At 47.3% G+C, this 19824-nt stretch overlaps 1 protein-coding gene across 1 annotated transcript in view; it reads left to right on the top strand.

The window, feature by feature from the left end:
- The window catches only part of CCDC6 (coiled-coil domain containing 6), a 90573-nt gene that overhangs the window by 31538 nt on the left and 39211 nt on the right, over positions 1-19824 (top strand). The window contains exon 2 of the mRNA XM_090056937.1: positions 17402-17551. Coding sequence (XP_089913063.1) covers positions 17402-17551 — 150 coding nt within the window. The remainder of the gene's footprint in view (positions 1-17401; positions 17552-19824) is intronic.

Raw genomic sequence — 19824 nt, 5'->3', positions numbered from 1 at the left:
TGTCCCATGGACTCCATCTGAGTGGAGGCCTCAGAGAAGGCCCAGATGGGTGGTGCTGCCCCGGGCAGGGGCCCTAGGAGCACTCTACCTCTACACCACTTTTGGTGTGGTGCCTTCGCCTTACCTTTGCTGAAGCCTTCCTCTTGTCCTCTCCTGCTAGCCCACCTGCACTAATGCTAGCACAAACACCGGCACGCCCTTACCAAGTGCGCCTGTTTGCCTGCTCTGTTAGCGTGTGGCTCGGGAGCACGGCTCCCTGCCATCTCAACTAAAAGGGATCTGGGGGTCTTCCCCTCTGGATTCATCCGAGCTCTTCTCCCCACTTAACTTAGGGGGACCAGCTGCTGCTGACCCCGCCGCTGCTTCTGCTGATGCCGCCGCCACTGCCTCCGTTCAGGTAAGGGGGCACACATATGAGTGGAGCCCCACATGTGCCTAGTCAGCCCCTTTCCTTGCTGCCTTCAGCCCTAACAGCTAGGAGTTGAGATAAACCGCAGCTTTTAAACACCGTGGTTTGAAATATCTGCGGCTGTCCTGCAGCCAGTCGGGCACTCGGGGCTACCTGAAAGTGCCTACTGGCTTCCCCTGCCCCCTACGTTCCCTCCCGCAAGGGGGAGACCGTGAAGCTCCCTAAGGGACAGCCTCTGGGGGTCCTCTCCATGCCTTGGGGAGACAGTCCCCCCTAGCCCTCCCCCTGTTTGCGCGCTCTCTTACCGCGCGGCTCCCTGCCAGCTCACCTAAAAGGGATCTGAGGGGCTTCCCCTTGGATCCACCCCAGCTGTGCCAGCTCCTTTCCCCACTTACCTTAGGGAGATCAGTTGCTGCTGCCCCCACCACTGCTTCTGCTGTCACCGCTGCTGCCTTTGTTCAGGCAAGAGGGCACACGTATGAGTGGAGCCCCATGTGTGCCTAGTCAGCCCATCTCTTTGCCGCCTTCAGCCCTGACTGATTATTGTCTATAATCTAAAATTGTCATCTGTATATTTTGGAAATTCCAGTCTCTCATTTAGTTCCACAGATTGTTACTTACAAACAGTAAAACTTAAGAAAATATTGGAATGTCTTTTTGCTGTCACTTGCAGTTTATTTTTTAGAAGTTTTGGAGAAGAAATTTCAGCTCAGCAGGAATTACTTGTTCTCTAAGCTTTTTCTCTTAGCTTGAGAGGTCCCTTTTCTTGTCAAAGATTGGGCATAGTGGCATGGACTAAGGTTTCAGTGGGAATGTATTTTCAGGGGTTTTAGTTGCTGTTATCTAGGATCTCTCTCATACAGCAAATACTGAAGAGAAATGAATGAAATATACTTTCAGGCACATTTACTGTAGACATGGCACACTTGTTTTATAATATGCTTCTCCTTTCACTGAACTTTCTTTTGCTTGACAATTGTCAGTAGTTACATTTCCTTATTCAGCAGATATATCTAAGGCACATTTCCATATAAATGAAGTTAATTAAAATTGTACAAAATTCTATACTACATATCCACAAAGAGGCAGAATCTTTTTTCCCTGAATTTCTAACAATCCACAGGACGGGGTAGGGCGTGGGATGGAGCTCCGAGTGGCTCATGCTGGGGGCAGATCCTGATGTTGTGTGCACCCCTGGTGTACACTTGGGGGTCTTGTGCTCCCTAGATCTGCACGTGGGATGAAGGCAGGCTGCTGTTACGGGCTCAGAGCTGGGGGCTGCACCAGCCTCTTCCTGGCAGGGGAGGGGGGGGCTTGGCTGGAGCTATGCCAGGGGTGGGTGGTGGCAGCACTAGGAGGGGTGGCTGTGGTGAGGGGGAGGCTACAGCTACCCCAACGTTTGCTGTAGCCCCCCCTACCAGCACTACCATAGCCACCGCTGCCTGGCCCAAGCACAACCCCCTCAACCCCTCTGTGCAGTGCAGCCTCTGGCACCAAGCCTGCAGTGGCAGCCCACCCTCACCTCACACACAGATTTGAGGGGCACATGCCCCCCATGGCTCCCCAGAGGGCGCAGATAGCAGTGGGATCTGTCTTCCCGTAGAGAAGCCACTGCCATTTCCGTACTGCGCCCCACCCTGCCCCAGCTGTATAGCACCTGCCTCAGCCCCAGCCTTACTCCCTCCCTCACCACAGGGGCTTTGATCTGCTCCCCCACACCCATTCCCTCTCCCTGGCCCTGCCCCCGAACAGACTTGCCAACCTAACTCTGCTATCCAAGCTACTGGGCTGGCCACATGCTTGCTATGGCTGTGTGCATGCACACAGCATTTATTGGCAACATTATTAGCCACATCAGCCAAAAAAAGCCAATTGCCAATGTCAGTTTTCCTTTATCAGTGCTGAAACGATAAGAAACAGTATATTGGTGCACATCTAATCATAATCCTTTAAAAACGATTAGAAAATTTTCACATTATAAACATAGATGATAAACCATTTTTCCCCCTAAAATTTCTTTTAAATAGTTTTATTATGTGTGCTTTCATTAGGTTTGTCTGAATCTAGGTTTTTTTTAACGTTCCAAGTATGTTATACAACCAATCTTTCCCTTCACCACCGTGCAAACTGTTGTGGAGGACTGTGTTCAGGCTGGATTCTATTTATAGGCAGGCCTTTTTAATTTGGGGTGGGGAGTGTGTGTATATGTGTGTGTATATAATGCATCAGAGAGTGTCCCATTTTCCTTTATTTGGGGGTGGGGAACCTTGATAATTTTATCCCTCTTAGAGAAGTTGGAGGATTTGCAACTAAATCTGATGTTCTCAGTATGGAAAATAACTTCAATTATATGTAATACTTGTAGTTTTAAAATAAAACAACCTCCCTTGTTTCATCTGGAAAAAAAAGCAGGAGGCGGTATGGGAAGCAAGCCAAAATTCCATTAAAAAAAAAAGACATGAACATTCATCTAACCCAGGAGGTGCACAGTCCCACCAGGGGAGACACCATGTTGGACCTGGTGCTGGCCACGGGTGATGACCTGGTGAGGGGGCTGCGGGTGATGGGCCACCTGGGAGACAGTGATCATCGCTTGCTGGAATTCACCATCCAGCGTAAGGTGGCAAAGGGCTGCAGCAAGGCAACAGCCCTAGACTTTAGGAGGGCTGACTTCAACAAGCTAAGGAGGATCGTTGGGGAAGCGCTGAGGACCCAGAGGGGAAGGGAATCAGATGTCGAAGGTGAGTGGTTGCTCCTTAAGGAGACGATCCTCCATGCCCAAAGGGAGGTAATCCCAACAAGGGTCAAAGGGAGCAGGAGGGCACATAAACCCCCATGGCTCACTAAGAGCATCCGGGAATGTCTCCTTGCTAAAAGGGAGGCATACACCCAATGGAGAGATGGGGTCATCACCAAGAAGGACTATGTTACAGTCGCCCGAGGATGTAGGGGGGCAGTCAGGAGGGCCAAGGCAGAGATGGAGATAGGACTAGCTTCCCGGATTAAGGACAATAAGAAGTCCTTCTTCAAATACATAGGGGGTAAAAAGAGGGTTCCGGGTAATGTGGGGCCCCTGCAGGAAACGATGGGCAACTTAGTCATCACGCCAGATGACAAAGCTAACTTATTTAACGATTTCTTTGCCTCTGTCTTCCTAAGTAGGGACCAGTTCAGCCACCTCCCTGCTGGGCCCCCCTCGGGCCCCGGGAGAGACACGCCTGGGCCAGGGGTTAGCGAGGAGTTAGTTAGGGTACTTCTGGAGAGGCTGGACGTGTTCAAGTCCGCTGGTCCGGACGATCTTCACCCTAGGGTTCTACAGGAACTGGCCGAGGTCATTGCGGGACCCCTGGCGCGGCTCTATGAGCACTCGTGGTGCTCTGGCGAGGTGCCGGAGGACTGGAAGAGGGCCAATGTGGTCCCTATCTTCAAAAAGGGAAAAAAAGAGGACCCGGGAAATTACAGGCCAGTTAGTCTTACCTCAATCCCGGGTAAGCTCTTTGAAAAAATTCTCCTGGCACACATCCAGGAGGGCCTTGCGGGGGAATGCATGCTCAGGGGCAACCAACATGGGTTCATCAGTGGCAGGTCTTGTCAGACCAACCTGGTGGCCTTTTACGATCAGGTCACCAAATCATTAGACGCAGGGGTTGCTGTGGATGTAGTCTTTCTGGACTTCCGGAAGGCTTTCGACACTGTCTCTCACCCTGTCCTCATCAAAAAGCTGGGAGACTGTGGTGTCGATGCCCACACGGTCAAATGGGTCGCCAACTGGTTGGAGGGCCGCACCCAGAGGGTGGTAGTGGATGGGTTCTTCTCGACCTGGAAGGACGTGGGCAGTGGGGTTCCGCAGGGCTCGGTCCTCGGGCCCGCACTGTTCAACATCTTCATCAGTGACTTGGATGAGGGGGTAGAAAGCACCCTGTTCAAGTTTGCTGATGACACTAAGATGTGGGGGGATGTGGGTGCACTAGAAGGGTGCAATAGGCTACAAGCTGACCTTGACAGGTTGCAACGGTGGGCAGATGAGAATAGGATGGGGTTTAACACTGATAAGTGCAAGGTGTTGCACATGGGAAGGAAGAACCGGCACCACACTTACAGGTTGGGGAACTCCCCTCTTGCCAGCACGGAGACGGAAAAGGATCTTGGAGTCGTCATTGACTCCACGATGAACATGGGCCGGCAGTGTGGGGAGGCAGTCAAGAAGGCCAACCGTACCCTGTCATGCATCCACAGATGCATCTCGAGCAGGTCCAGGGAGGTGATCCTCCCCCTCTATGCGGCACTGGTCAGGCCGCAGCTGGAGTACTGCGTCCAGTTCTGGGTGCCACACTTCAAGAGGGACGTGGATGATATGGAAAGAGTTCAGAGGAGGGCCACTCGTATGATCAGGGGTCAGCAGGGCAGGCCTTATGAGGAGAGGCTACGGGACCTGAACCTGTTTAGCCTCCACAAGAGAAGGTTAAGGGGGGACCTTGTGGCCTTCTACAAACTGGTCAGGGGGGATCAGCAGGTATTGGGGGAGTCCCTGTTCCCCCGTGCGCTGCCAGTAGTGACCAGGAATAACGGTCACAAGCTGGCGGAGGGTAAGTTTAGATTAGATATTAGGAGGCGCTACTTCACAGTCAGGGTGGCTAGGGCCTGGAACCAGCTTCCAGGGGAAGTGGTGCAGGCTCCTAGCCTGGGGATTTTTAAAAGGAAGTTAGATGAGCACCTTGCTGGGGTCATCTGACCCCGGTGCTCTTTCCTGCCAAGGCAGGGGGTCGGACTAGATGATCTACCTAGGTCCCTTCCGACTCTAGCTACTATGAAACTATCAGTTTACATGCTTTATTTGGCATCTCCCCGTATATGCCATGTAGACAGTGAAATAATATGAGGGTATAAAGGTGAATCTGCTGGTTTAATTACTGAGAAATTTCTGTTGTCATTGTGTCTGAGCATGCAACAATGAATTTATTTTGAGAATTCTTCTTGAGGTGAGAAACTGCTTTGAGAGTTGGAGGGCAGGAGAAATTGTGACTTATCCTAGAACAGAGAAAAAACTGTAGTAGAACTGCAGATTGAACCCATAAACTCTGGCCGGATTCAGATGTGCAAGTACATGCGGTTTGTGGCATCATAAACTGTACACCTGGATCATTAAAATGTGCCCTGCGCTGCAAATTTTACTACCAGGTAGTCCTGGTAGCAAAAAAAAAAAAAGAAAAGTGAAAAAATTCAGTGCATACAAGGGGAGCATGCACCAGGAGGCACAGAGACTTAGTTCTCCCAAGAGATGCTGTGGCTGTTGGCCACAGCATCTCTACTACTTTAGTTGTCCCCTGGGCCCTCCAGCGTGCTGGGAGCTGGGAAGAGCAGAGAAAGGTCCATTCCCCAAAGCAGGGCAATTCGTCCCACACCAAAGCGCGTGTGCAGGGGCTTGCAGTGCAGCAAAAAGTAGTGGCGCAAAATTGCGCCACTACTGTTTTTGCTGCTGCAAGTGCATGCCCCTGCATGTGGGGATGCACCATTTGGGCCCGTCCATAGATACAGGCACATGCGCTTGCAGGAGCTTAAATAGAAGTGGTGCAAATTTGAGCTAAGGCTTTTTGCCTCAGTACATGTGTCCAGACATGCACTTTGGTATGGGGCAAGTTGTGCCACTTGGGGCAAAATAACCCTACCTGGCTTCTCCTAGATCTGCAACCAGGGAGAGCTAGAGCCCAGGGCCAGCATCCCCTGCTGTCCCTAGTGGTATAAAAAGCTGTCCTGTCCTGGCTCAATCAGTCTAAAAAAGCTATATGTTTTGGTGCCCTGCCACCCCCCCCCCCCACAGGAGTTAAAACCCCCCTAACAGGGGCCCAATGGCATCCGCAGGGGTTACCACCCTGCTTGCTCCCCCAGATTGCTGCCCTGTCTGGCCCCATCCCTTACTTGCACCCCCAGCCCCCCGATGGCTGCCGCCCCCCCCCCCCTCCCCCCCCCCCCCCAGCCTCCAGCACTTTAAAAAAAGAAGAAAGAAAAAGGCCTCTACTCACCAGGAGGAGCAGGTGCTTTGGGGCTTCCTGGCACAGCACCCCCTCCCCCCCGCCTGGGCTGGGGCCACTGGGGCTGTTGCCCAGCCCCACACGTGGGGGAGGAGGGTCAGTGACCCCTGACAGCAGCTGCTACTGCCAGTGAATATGGAGGTATTTTTTTGTTTTTTTGTTTAATTGCTAAGATGCTGGGGCAGCCATCAGGGGCTTGAGGGGCATGCAGGGAATGGTGCTGGACGGGGCAGTGATGGGGGGATAGGGCTGGGCAAGACAGCCATGAGGGAGTGTGGGGGGCAGGTTGGGGACAGGGTGGGGAGGGGCAGGGATCAGGTGGGCTGGGGGAACAGGCAGACAGCATCCTTCAGCACCAGGGCAAGGGCCAACTGTGCAGCTACCAGAGCACCTCTGTGGAGGATTCAGCCTCTGGTTGCACGGTCTGGGACCATGCCCTGCCCCGCTTTTTTTTCACTGGGTTTTTGGGGGGTTTTTTGATCCCTGGATATCCAGGGTTCTAATTTTGCGCCTGCCCTGCACATTTGCAGCGTGCAGAACCTTTTCTTGTTCCCACACATGCCTCCTGCAGCATCTCAAAGGGCTTTGAGATGCTGCAAGATGCACGTGTGCGCTTGTCTGGCTGTGCCCTTTGAATGCAAGTTTGTTGCTTTAATCATAAGATCAATTTTTTTCTTTGCTACCCTAGTCAAACCTTCAGACATTAAGGAAAGCTTCTGTGGCTTCACTGTGGAAAGCCTCCACCACAACAACACTTCAGGACTTCAACTGACTCCTATAGAAGTTGGCTGTTGTGCAGCAACACAAATTACTTTAGTTTAAGATGATGTTAGTCTTTAATTTGAAACCAATGCTAAAAAAAGAGCTAAGATAACAGGTTCTTGTATCTGTAATTGGTAGAGCTAGAAATTAATGGTGTGTAGTTTGAGGACACTCAAGAGTTAAATTATTCTGAGATCTGACAAATACAGATTCAGTATTCTTTAAATTGCTAGAGCTGATTGCTCCTCTGGACCCTTTTGCTTTTGTTCAAAATTAGTCTTGGAGCAGCGGTTCTCAACCTTCTGAGATTCGAGGCACCCTGAGATAAATTGAAAGCACCCCTCAGAAAAACAATAATTGTAGATTTCTGTTTGAAATCTCTGTGTTTATCTTGTGACTCATGTTTACAGATCTAACAGTGCTAACATTGTGTGGCATTGCACAGTATCAAAGGATCTCAAGGCACTCCAGGGGGACATGGCACCCTGGTTGAGAATCGCTGTCTTAGAAGAGGCAGTTTTGAGTAATGGTGGTTTAGGCCTGTGATCCCATGAGACCCTTCCAGTAGAGTACCATTTTAAGTTCCTTGCCTCTGGATCATTGCAAAGATTGAGCTCTATATCTGTATGCTCTGAGTATGGAAAATAGCACTTCAGCTCCATCTGCTGGTTTCTCTGCTCCTTAGGAAAGATGTAGCTGGCTGTGTTCATATGGAGTCAAGCAGAAGGGTAGATTTGCATCTAATAGATTAACTAAATCAGAATAGACTGCCTAGGGCAGTGGTTGGGGTTGATCTAAGCATAGTTATGCCTAATGTTCTGCTATGGGTATTTCCCATGCTTCTGGGCTTTGCTGATTGCCCCTTCTCTCTCTCTCCCCACCCCTCCTCTGCTACATATCAGGGTATTTTTAAGCTTCTATCAAAGTCATTGGGCGTTGGCTACAGCCAAGGCTGTGGATTTTGACTTGGCTGTGCCAAAGTTCCTTCTGGGACCAAAGTCAGAGGTTCTTGGCTGGAGGGTCTTGCCTTGACCCTTTAGGGGTCAGCCTGATTGCTATATTTGGGGTCAAGAAATAATTTTACCTCCTGGCCAGATTGACATGGACTGTGGAGATTTGCCTTCCTCTATAGAGGTGGTGTGTGGCCATCTCCCTGGGATCTCTTAAGCATATATTGACAACCTTTTATAGAAGCAGGACATTGGCTGCTATGATATCCCTGCTTTACCTGTGGCAGGTTAGGGTGTCTGTTGTGTCTGGATAGTCTTATGCTGAGTTTAGATTATGAATTGTATGGGATGGTTTGGATAGAGATGATTCTGCCTCAGGCAGGGGGTTGGATTAGATGGCCTGTATAGGTTCCTTCTAGCCCTGTTTCTTTATGACTCCATATGGCACAAGCTTTTGTAAGCTAGAACTGCCTTTGTCAGATGCTGTGAAGTCTTTTCACATAAAGTTCCCATAAAGGTGTGTAAATACTATATAGTGCAATAATATAGAATGTGACAGCATTTAGTCTTTACCCATAGCCAGAGGTCAGATCAGGAAGTTAAAGCAAAACAAGAAAGGTTATGGGCAAAATGGGTAAGATACACTGGACAACTAAAGTAACTTGCTCTTTGTAAAGAATACATTTTTAAAGGAAGAAGTGGTCATCAGGAAATTAAGATCTAAACTTGAAATTACATCAAATAATTATTTTATAATAAATGACGAGTTAAAAACCCACTATTTGTGATTTAAGTTACAGTTTGAGTAAAAAGTAATCTACAATCCATTGTATCCAGTCTATTTAATGGTGTGGTATGAGTTAGAGGTGCACTGATACATCAGTCCATATGTGATTGGCACTAATAAAAGGAAAATTGACATTATTGGCAATTGGCTTTTTTTGGCTGGTGTAGCTGATACTGTCACCAATTCAATGCATGCATGTGCACAGCTACCATGCATGCAGCTAGGAATGTAGCTGGGCAGCTTGGAGAGCAGCATTGGGCTAGTAAGTCTGCTGGGAGAAAGAGCTGCGGGGTTGGAAAGGGGCATGTGGGGGGAGGGGCTGATTAAGGCCCCTACAGTGAGGAAAGGAGTGAGGCAGGGGCAGGTGGGACGTGGGATGGAGCCACAGGAGGCTCTTCTGGAGAGGGGGCGGCTCCCTACACTGCACACATACATCCCTGGAGGAGGCATAGAGAGAATCTGATGGCTACCTATAAGTTTATCAGGGGTGACCACCAGGATCTGGGGGAACGTTTGTTTACCAGAGTGCCCCAAGGGATGAGTAGGTCAAACGGTCATAAACTGCTGCAAGACCGTTTCAGGCTGGACATAAGGAAGAATTTCTTTACTGTCCGAGCCCCCAAGGTCTGGAACAGTCTGTCATCGGAGGTGGTTCAAGCACCTACACTGAACACCTTCAAGAGTAAATTGGATGCTTATCTTGCTGGGATCCTATGATCCCAGCTGACTTCCTGCCCTTTAGGCAGGGGGCTGGACTCAATGATCTCCCGAGGTCCCTTCCAGCCCTGATGTCTATGAAATCTATGAAATGTCCCCCAGATGTGTGTGCAGGATGCTCACTGCAGGTATGGAATGGGGGCTGTGCTGGCCCCTTCCTAGTGGTGGGGGGGAAGAGGGCTGGGCTGGGGCTGCACTTGGGATGGGAAGTGGCAGTGCTGGGACGGTGGCCTATGGGGGGGGCTAGAGCGCCCCAAAATTAGCTGTACTGCCCCCAGCCCCCTGCCAGGAAGAGGCCAGCACAGTCCCCAGCCCAAATCTTGTGGTGGGCAGCCTGCTTTTACCATGTGCAAAAATCTGGGGGGGGGGGGGGGGGACAGACACATGCCACATGTCCCTCTTGCCTCCCCTGGGGGTGCATGCAGCACAAGGAGCTGCCCCCTCCCCACCTCCCTGGATGAACCACCTACAGCTAAGCCCCAGATCCCACCCTGCCCTGGCTGGGTAGCACTTGCCCCTGGCCCGTTCCCTTCCTTCCTCCCTCACTGTGGGGGCCTTGATCTGTGCCCCCTTCCCCCCCCCCGCCCCTTCCCCCTCATAGACTTACTGGCCCAGTTCTGCTCTCCAAGCTGCCAGACTACGTGTCGGCTATCAGACTGGTATCGGCTGATATGGCCGGCTAATAATCGGCCATTAGTACTGGCAAAAAATAATCTTTATTGGTGCATCCCTAGTATGAATCGTATTAAGTTTGTAATATTTTAGTTGCACAGTCCTTCTGGCATAACAGAACAGCTCTGTGCACTAAAATGTGTACTTTGTTTTTGTTTTTTTACTACCCTTTTTGGAAGAGTTTGTTTTATAAATTGCCATGTGGTATCCATGGACAACAACACGGCATTTCACTGAAATGCATTTAAAAGCATTTATCTTATGACACACTTTTTGAGTTCAGATCTATCAGTTACTTAAAATGATTTAAGTGCATACATTTCCTACGTTTGGAGTGACATTTTTGAACGACTCTTTTTGTTGACTATACTTTTAAAAATATTTTGGAGGCTCCATCTTTGGAATAGGATAGTGGTAGATCTTTTAGAATGGGGGGCATGGAACATTCCTGCTAAGTGAAGATTATGTTGGATTTCAAGTTTTTGAGGGTGGGATAGTCCCTTGTTCTGTTTGTGCAGCGCTGTTTACTGTGCTTCTACATACTGCTGCAGTAGATTAAGAAATAGAAATTTCTTTCCAGAAAGTTTTTTTACCCTATTTCTGGTGCTTGAAATATGTTGTATGCCATTCCTCACTTTCCAATAACTTGCATTCTTCCTTATGATAATTACTGCGAATCTAGCCTTTAATGCATGTATCCCTCCAGAACTCCTGTGACATGAGTTTATTTCCTTGCCTTAGCTGAACTGTCAAGAAATAATCAGGTGAGAGACCTCCTATTCTCTCTGTAGTAACCTTACGCATTATATTTAATTAACTATGGGCCTTTGTTCTCTCTGGTCTCTCTTGGCCCTGAACAGAGCTACTGCATACTTGGCAGAGCCATCAAGGACTTCATTTCTGTTACATGACCTGCTGGCAGCCATGGAACTCTTTGACCTGAACATCAGCTTTGTTTTCCTGGATCAAGAAAAAGCCTTTGATCATGTCAACCATGACTTTTTATTCTGGACTCTGGAAATCTTTGTTTTTCTGGGCCTGTCTCAACCATTTGGCTTCTATACTGGGACATCTCTAGCCTCCTGAAAGTGAATATAGAGCCATGTACCGCATTTCCAGCATGCAGAGGCATCCAGTAGGGCTCTGTGCCCTAACTATTGAGCTATAGTCACTGGCTCCACAACATAAGCCGATGATGTGACTCTTTGTCATCAGGGAAGATGACATCCAGTCCCTTTTTGAGTGTCAGTAGGCTTACAAGTTTGCCTCTGCAGCCCATATCAGCTGGACCAAAAGTGACACACTTCTGCTGCGTGTGTCTGGATGCAGGGCTGTCTCTGGGTGGGGGGGCAAGTTGGGGCAACCACCTTGGGCCCTGTGCTTTGGATGGCCCTGCAGAGCTGGGTGGAGAGGCTGTGGCTGCCACTTTTGTAGTGGAGCCTGCCTGCCTGGTGGGTTGGGCAGTTTTTGCCTGTTCTGGCCGGAAGCTCTGGCTGCCACCTGTCCAACTGCATCCGATATGCCGGGGCTTTCACTCCCCAGCATAAGTGTGCCATGGGATGGGGAGGAGGCAGAGGAACAACTACAGAGGTGGCATTGGCACCTACCTAACTTCTACTCTGGCTGGGTCCTGGTTATCAACAACCTGGCAGCTGCTACTCTGTGGCCCAGGTGCAATTCTGGACCCACTTGTGACCCTACTCTAATGGCTCTGAAAGCTCCTTGTGGACTTCTGGAATGGGTACCACTGGCTTCAGTAGCCTGTTCTGTCAGCAAGTGAAGTTAGGACCTAATTGACCTGGCAAGCAGATTGGTTGCCTTTTGCCTGCAAGCTCTTCGGCACCTGCTCTTTGCTAGGGAATGCTTCCCTCGGCAACTGCTTTCTTTGCTTTCCTGTGAGGGGCCTCAGTCTTCATTAGGAAATGTTCCTGTTGGATCCTGACTGCCTTCTTCTGGCTGGGACGTCCTTCTACTACAGCCTTGCCTGGGTGGACCTACCCCTGGACTGAGACCGCATGGTAGGTGCCTGTGATTTTTTTCAGAGCTGTTACCGGAGTCCCTAGTCCATAATCTGGCCTTGTCACAGGGGGCACTGAACCAAGCATCCTGAAGTCTCATTACTTCCTTAGTCTGGTTGTATTTCATCAAGCTGATCCACCTCTGACTCAGCGTGATCCACCTGGCTCTTTGCTGAAGCCCTATTTGACCACCTGGACCTCCACTCTGTTTTGTTTTGCACCTCTTGGACAAAGTAAATGCTGCCATCCCTGCAGATGTGCTTACTACCCTAGAATAGGGGTTCCCAACCCCTGGGCCCTGAAGGGTTGGCTGCCAGTCCACAGGAGGGCTGGGTGCTGAACCAGAAGTGACCATGGACTGGCAAACTGCAGACTGGAAGTGACCAGCATACTGCAGATTGGCAACCAACCGTTTTTTAAATTGCGTATAACAGGCCAAGATGGCAAATATAAAAAGTTGCAGAAACTGGCTCAGCTGCAGGGCTGACTCCAGTGACACCATCCAACTCTTTCACTTTCTGGTCCAGGCACATGTCAACATTTGAATTTGAATACTTCAGCTTGGAACAAAACGTGGACCCATTTCTGTCATGCTGGGCCATCGAAGGGTCCTTCTGCAAGGTGGAAGCTGAACAGCTGGTAGCCCCATGAGGGGCATGGGGGAAGGGTTTCATTCTCTGGTGACATAGTGTTTCATGCTTGGTCCCTGCACTTTCACCATTTGTTTTTAATATTTGTATAGTAGAAGTTTTAAAGTCTTATCTCTCTCATAGTTTTCTTTTAGGTCATCTATTTTTCTGGTGGATTATTACTAATGAATTTCTAACTTGTAAATAATAAAGGATAAGATTTCTACCATAAGTTGCCTGCTGGTCAGATCGGCAAGAAATCCTGAGCTTAACACTAAAATGGAATTTTAGGTGATTAAGAGGCTAAGTTATCATAATTTTGTGGACTTTTTAGTCCTCGGAGAGGAAGGTGTAAAACATTGACTTATAGCTGCAGCATACAGCATACGTTTGTTTATGGGGTGAGTGTTTGGTTTGTATCCTGGTGGTGAAAATGCAGTAGATTACAAGGTTTCTCCAAGATTTTAGGCAAGATTAAGGCAAATACTTTAATGTGACAAAAATTGAGGTTGGGTTTCTAAAAGCATAATTAATTTTCTTGTGCCAGTTTTAAATATAATGGGATAATTTCTGGAAGAAAGGGTGGGTATGGGCATAGAAAATGTACGGTAAGGCATAATTATTTTGTCATCTATTATAATAGTATTACCTTGATTTTTCTCCAGTTTCAGAGTTGGTGCACTTCAAATTCCTTTAAGTAATTTAAATCTATATCCATTGTTGTGAGATAAATTGCTGTTAACTTGCACTGTTACTGCTTTGAATTATAGCTGTCTTGTCACTTGTATGGGCTAAATATTTGGTCCCTTTATTTAGGGTAAAGTGCTTCTATGTTTACTTCTAAATCTTTTAAGGCGCTTATGATCTAGGTTTGCATTTTTCTTTTTCAAAAATCGAAAAATAGAAGAAATGGTTTGTATTACTGACAGCAAAAGGAGTGTTTATTAGCATGAGTGCACGCAAGTGTGTGTGCTCGCCATCCTGAAATTCACTGTGCCCAGATTAAACATATTGGGTTCTGAATATGTGCCTTATATTAAATTTATTTTAAAAATTTCCCTGATAAATAACATAATTAAAATGTCAGTACAGTTTCTTGCAATTAATTGACTCTTAAAGTATAATCTAATGATTTAATATGGCATTTGTAGCAAGAGCTTGTTGACCTTCATATAGCTAATTAGGGTAATTTGCTGGTGTAAGATTCTTAAAGTATTACCAATGATAGGGATTCTGGGTCTTGCTCAGTTGCAACACTTCAGTGACACTGCAAATGAAAATTTTATATTTAAATTGTATACCTGAAGCTACCACAACATTTTTCCCTCAGGTTTTTGATAGGTTAGTTACTTGACTACAGGCCTAGTCAATGCCTAAAGATAGCCATTTGCTTTATGCATGCAGGTTATTTATTACCAGTTTCCCTGCCTGAGGGTGGTGAGGTATATAATAACTTTGACTGCAGGCAGCTGCAGTAGAGGAGCTGGTTGTCTACCTGCTTTGGATGCTGGTGTAATTTATATCAGTATATAAACCTATGTACACTTCACTGTTATAAACGGTTTCATGGGTTAACACCCTTAGAGATGCTTCTACATTTAAAAGGAGTCCTGGAACTAAGAACAGTGTTCCCTACAGGTTATAGACATGGCATCCCTTCACACCGGTGGTAGTTGTAGCTTTCTGCCTAGTACAGTGGTTTTCAAGTGGGGGTGCACAGAACAAATAAGAAAAAATTACTAGAGGTGCACCGATAAGGAAAAGTGACGGTATCGGCACTTCGCCTTTTTGGGATGATGTGGCCGATAAATGCCCTATGCATGCGTGCAGCCACAGTGCAGCATGCAGGCGGCCAGGCGTACAGCCCTGCAGTGTGGAGAGCAGCTGTATTCGGCTGGTAAGTCTGTTGTGAGGGAAGGGGCATGGTGGGGGGGGGGGGATGCAGATTGAGGCCCCCATGATGAGGCAGGGAGTGGGGCTGGGCAGAGGCAGGCGCTGCAGAGCTGGGGCAGAGCAGGGGATGGAGCTGTGAGTGGCTCATCCTGGGGGCTGGCTCACACCGCTGCACTACCCCAGGAAGGCACAGGGTCTTGTACCCCCAGATCTGTCCATGGGTTGAGGGTGAGCTGCTGCTGCAGGCTGGGGCCAGGGCAGCACCGGCTCTTCTCAGCAGGGGGTTGGGCCCAGGCTGTGCTCGAGGGTGGTGGAGGCGCTGGGAGTGGGGGCTAAGGTGAATTTTGGGGTGGCTGCAGCTCCCTTCCCCGCGATAGCCTCCCTCCCAGTGCCACCACCGCCAACCCTGGAGTGCAGCCCCATCCCAACCCCCACTCCAGAAAGAGCCCGGCACCTCCCTGGCCCCAGCCTGCCTTCACCTTGCACGCAGGTTTGGAGCACACCCCCCCACCCCCCAAACCCTCCCAGGTGTGCGCCCCGCAGCGTGGAGAGCAGCTAGATTCGGCTGATAAGTGCCCACCACCTGCTGTGCTCCCTGGACAGGCTGCTCACAGCTCTGTCCTGCTTCTTGCCCTGGCTGGGCAGCACTTGCCCCTGTCCCAGCCCCACTCCCTCACTGCCAGGGCCTTGATCTGCTCCCCCTTCCTTGGCCCAAATTGTTGTGGCATAACTATGATGTGTATCTATTTAATGCATATATTAATAATGAATTATAATGTTAATTAGTGTAGCCTGCCTTATATATAACATCATGGGTAGCATTAAAAACAAGGAAAAAAAATATAAAGGGGTACATGAGCTGAAACTTTGAGACAGATAGAAGGGGTACAATTGTTTAAAAAAAAAAGATTGAAAACTCCTGGCCTAGTAGCTGAGTGATTTATAATATATCAAGTTTTTGTAGGATGTTTTCTGGTGAAACTGTAGTAGAGGTGAATTATGTTGTAGGTACTTCCAGGTTTGGTGGAAAGATTGTTATGGAGGCACAATGAAGTTTCAGGCTAGCTTCCATTACGCTTCTGAATCTTGCGTTTAACTTTTTCACGTTTTGCTAAACTGAAAATATTTGATGTGATTCTACCTTGGATCAACATGCAGCATATAAAGTTTTTTTTTTTCTCTGTTTGGGCAAAGGGTACAAGTATTTAGGAGTTCAAAAATGAGATACTTTCTTCTTGAGTCAGGCCCTATGAAGAGAGGCTGAAGGGCCTGAATCTATTCAGCCTCCACAAGAGAAAGCTGAGAGGGGATTTGGTGGCCATTTACAAACTCAGCAGGGGAGACCAGCAAGATTTGGGGGGGGGGGGGGGCCTCTGTTCCCCCAGGTACCACTGGGGGTTGCTAGGAATAATGGCCACATATTGTTAGAGAGAAGATTCAGGCTGGACATCAGGAGACATTTTAGGCTGCCAGGTTCTGGAATGGACTCCCAGGGGAGGTGGTGCTTTATCCGACCTTGGGGGTCTTCAAGAGGAGGCTGGACAGATATTTGGCTGGGGTGTTATGACCCTGCACTTGTTCCTGCCCAGGGCAGGGGGTCAGTCAGACCTGATGATCTGTTTAGATCCCTTCTGACCCTAAGCACTATGAATGTTGTCTTAGCTCATTGATTAAAGAGCTTCACCTTAAATTACCATTTTTTTTTTTTTTTTTGCTTCAGTTCTGCCAAAATGTGATTTGACTAATTTTTGAAGTAGAAATTTGGCCATTGAACTATTCAGCTCTGAACTTAATTTTGGGTGTGCAGAATAGTTTGTGTGCCAGACATGCACTTCTAAAGTTTGCCTCAAACAGATGACTTCTTTATGGTGGAACTGTAGAATTTTAAAGCCAGGTGGGAGGATTTAGGAGCACTTAAACTTTTCAGGAAAGAGCAAAGGGCCTGTGGGGGTAGGAGTTGATTGTGCATGGGGGTTGTGAAGCAGTGCCTAGAGCCTTCAAGGACAAGGTGACCTTAGATGTGCCACCTTGTGGAGCTTTGAAACTTTACAGGAGGAGAGAGATGCAACTAAATGATTTTGATTTAACAGGAATTTTAAAAACCTACCTAATGTACAGTTGGGGGATAAATGAATCAGTCTGTGTCAGAGAAAAGACAGGAGGTTGCACATGACAGTCAGAACTGTAGCGATTTTTACGGCTAAGTTGTTTTTGCTTTAGATTGAGGTTTGTTTTGTTTAATTGAATTAAGCTGATTTTAAAAGAAAGCTTTGCAGAATAGTGATTCAGAAAAGTACTTCTTTAAGTTGAGAAAAATGCTTAACATGGCTTCCAAAATTGATACAAAGGAAAGAGAGGAGACTAGTCTGATACTTTGGGACAAAATTGCAGTGATAAAAGACTTTACAGTGATTTTTTGGGTGGGGATGGCAGATCTGAAGAAAATTGCTTAAAATTCTAAGTTTCTAACAGAGGGGCAGAAGCTGCTTTCAACATGGAGGCTTCTAATCCTTTTGCAATGTCTTTATTTCATAGCAAGCAAGGGCAGAGCAGGAAGAGGAGTTCATCAGTAATACTCTGTTTAAGAAGATTCAAGCTTTGCAGAAGGAGAAAGAGACGCTTGCTGTAAACTATGAGAAGGAAGAGGAATTTCTCACTAATGAGCTGTCAAGAAAATTGATGCAGGTAATTGATTTCTCTGCTTGTATTTCTTCCCATAAACCCTGGGGTCATGCTTTAAGAGGTTAAACTTAGTTTTTGTTGGCATGATTACAGACAAAGGGTTATATTGTCAGTTCAAGCTTTTTTTCAAAATGTATTAGTTAGTGCAAAATATTTTTTTCCTTTAAAAAAAAAAATTAAACACAGTCCTATGGAGTTTGCAAATCAAGCCACCACATTAGGACCCTAAAAATAAGAGAGTATATTTAGAGGTACTTGAAATAGTGAAAACTAAATGCATTTTAAAGATTATTTTGACTTCTAGAAAGTTTTTGTCAATAATGCAAAATTAATCATACTTTACAATATGATTTTAAATTGACTGCTTTAAAATAAATGTTAGAAAAATAAGTGCATGCATTTAGAATATGACATTTGAAATGTTATCTGCTATCTGTTAAAGGGTGACCTATTGATATTTTTAGTAACAGATGGCCTCTTCCTTTTAACATACTTTTAATATATATTTTACTGGTGTTTCATTTAACACACCCTAGTTCATCAGGGAAGGATGGCCCAGGGATTAAAGTGCTAACCTATATTGCAGGAGAGTTGGGTTTAATTCCCTGCCCTGTCTCTGATGCATTTTGTGACTTTGAGCAGGTCACTTAGTCTCCCTCTTAGATTTGTGCAGGGAAGGATGCTTGTTGTGAGTTCCAGCAGGATACTTGCACTCTTCAAGTCCTCTAACACTCTTCAGTTCCTCTAACACTCAAAACTAGGTTGGAGTGATGTCACAGAATGAATGAATGAATGCAAATTGCAAGTGTAGATTAATATTAAACATTATTAAAGAGCTTAATTTCACAGTTGTAAAGCTCTTATTTTCAATAACAGCCTTATGCTGTGAATAATTCTACTGTATACTATGTTTTCTAGCATATAACACCTTCAACTATAACACACACTCTAGTTTTGGAAGGCCCTAAGAAGAGGCAGGGAGAACCTTATCTTGGAGTACCAACTGTTGGGGGCTGGGCACAAGGGTTCACCTGATCTCACATGCTAGCGCTTGGTCCATGGGCTGGATCAGTCCTAGTGTGCTGAGTCTGGGCACAAGCCACTCCATATAAAGTCCTGATTTGGTGTGCATTGGAGAGGTAGGGCTCTCCATGGGTCCAGCAATTTGGGGGCTGTGGTGGAGGAACAAGTGGCAGCATTTGATTGCAGTGGCTCCCAGAGCCATGGCAGTTTGTTGCTGGTGTTCCACTTCTTCCCTCTTCTCTCTTTTCCCTGCTCCCTAATATCTGGATTCACGGCAAATCCTTCATCTTATATATAATCCGTACCCCAATTTTTCCCAGTGCTGAAAGAACAGGTTAGGGACTATTTAGAAAAGCTGGATGTGTACAAGTCTGTTGAGCTGGGTGGGATGTACCTGAGGGTGCTGCGGGAGTTTGCTGATGAGATTACAGAGTCACTGGCTTTCATCTTTGAAAATTTAAGGTGAACAGGAGAGGTCCTGGAAGATTGGAAAAGGGCAAACATAGTGCCCATATTTAAGGAAGGCAAAAGGAGGACCCAGGGAACTACAGACCAATCAGTGTAACTTTAGTCCCTGGAAAAATCATGGAGAAGATCTTCAAGGAATCCATTTCTAAGCACCTGGAGGAGAAAAAGATGATTAGCAACAGTCAGCATGGATTCACCAAGGGCTAGTCATGCTTGACCAACCTGATTGCAGTCTATGATGGATGTAGGTGGACCAGAGGATGTGGTATACCTTGATTTTTAGCAAGGCTTTTGATAAGGTCTCCCACAACATTCTTGCAGGCAAGCTAAGGAAGTACAGGCTGGATGAATGGTGGATAGAAAACTGGCTTCGGCATTAGGCTCAGAGGGTAGTAGTCAGTGTCTCAATGTCTAGTTGGCAGCCAGTATCAAGTGGAGTGCACCAGGGGTTGGTCCTGGTGCTGGTTTTGTTCAGTGTCTTCATCAGTGTCCTGGAAGATGGCATAAACCTGGAAGATGGACTCAGCAAGCTTGCAGGTGACACCAAGTTGAGGAAAGTAGTAGATGCACTGGAAGGTAGGGCTAGGATTCAGAGTGACCTAGACAGATTCGAGGATTAAGCCATAACGACTCTCATGAGGTTCAACGTATACCAAGTCCTGCACTTAAGACAGAACAATCCCATGCACCAGTACTGGCTGGGGGCTGGCTGGCTGGCTGAGAGACAGCTGAGCAGAAAAGGACCTGGGCATTACAATAGACAGTAACCTGAATATGAACCAGCA

Source organism: Crocodylus siamensis, chromosome 7 (genome assembly GCF_052110815.1).
Source record: "Crocodylus siamensis isolate JL-2025a chromosome 7, ASM5211081v1, whole genome shotgun sequence".
Classification (NCBI taxonomy): Eukaryota; Metazoa; Chordata; order Crocodylia; family Crocodylidae; genus Crocodylus; species Crocodylus siamensis.
The sequence above is the reverse complement of the archived record's forward strand: the minus strand, read 5'-3'. Positions and strand labels throughout refer to the sequence as shown.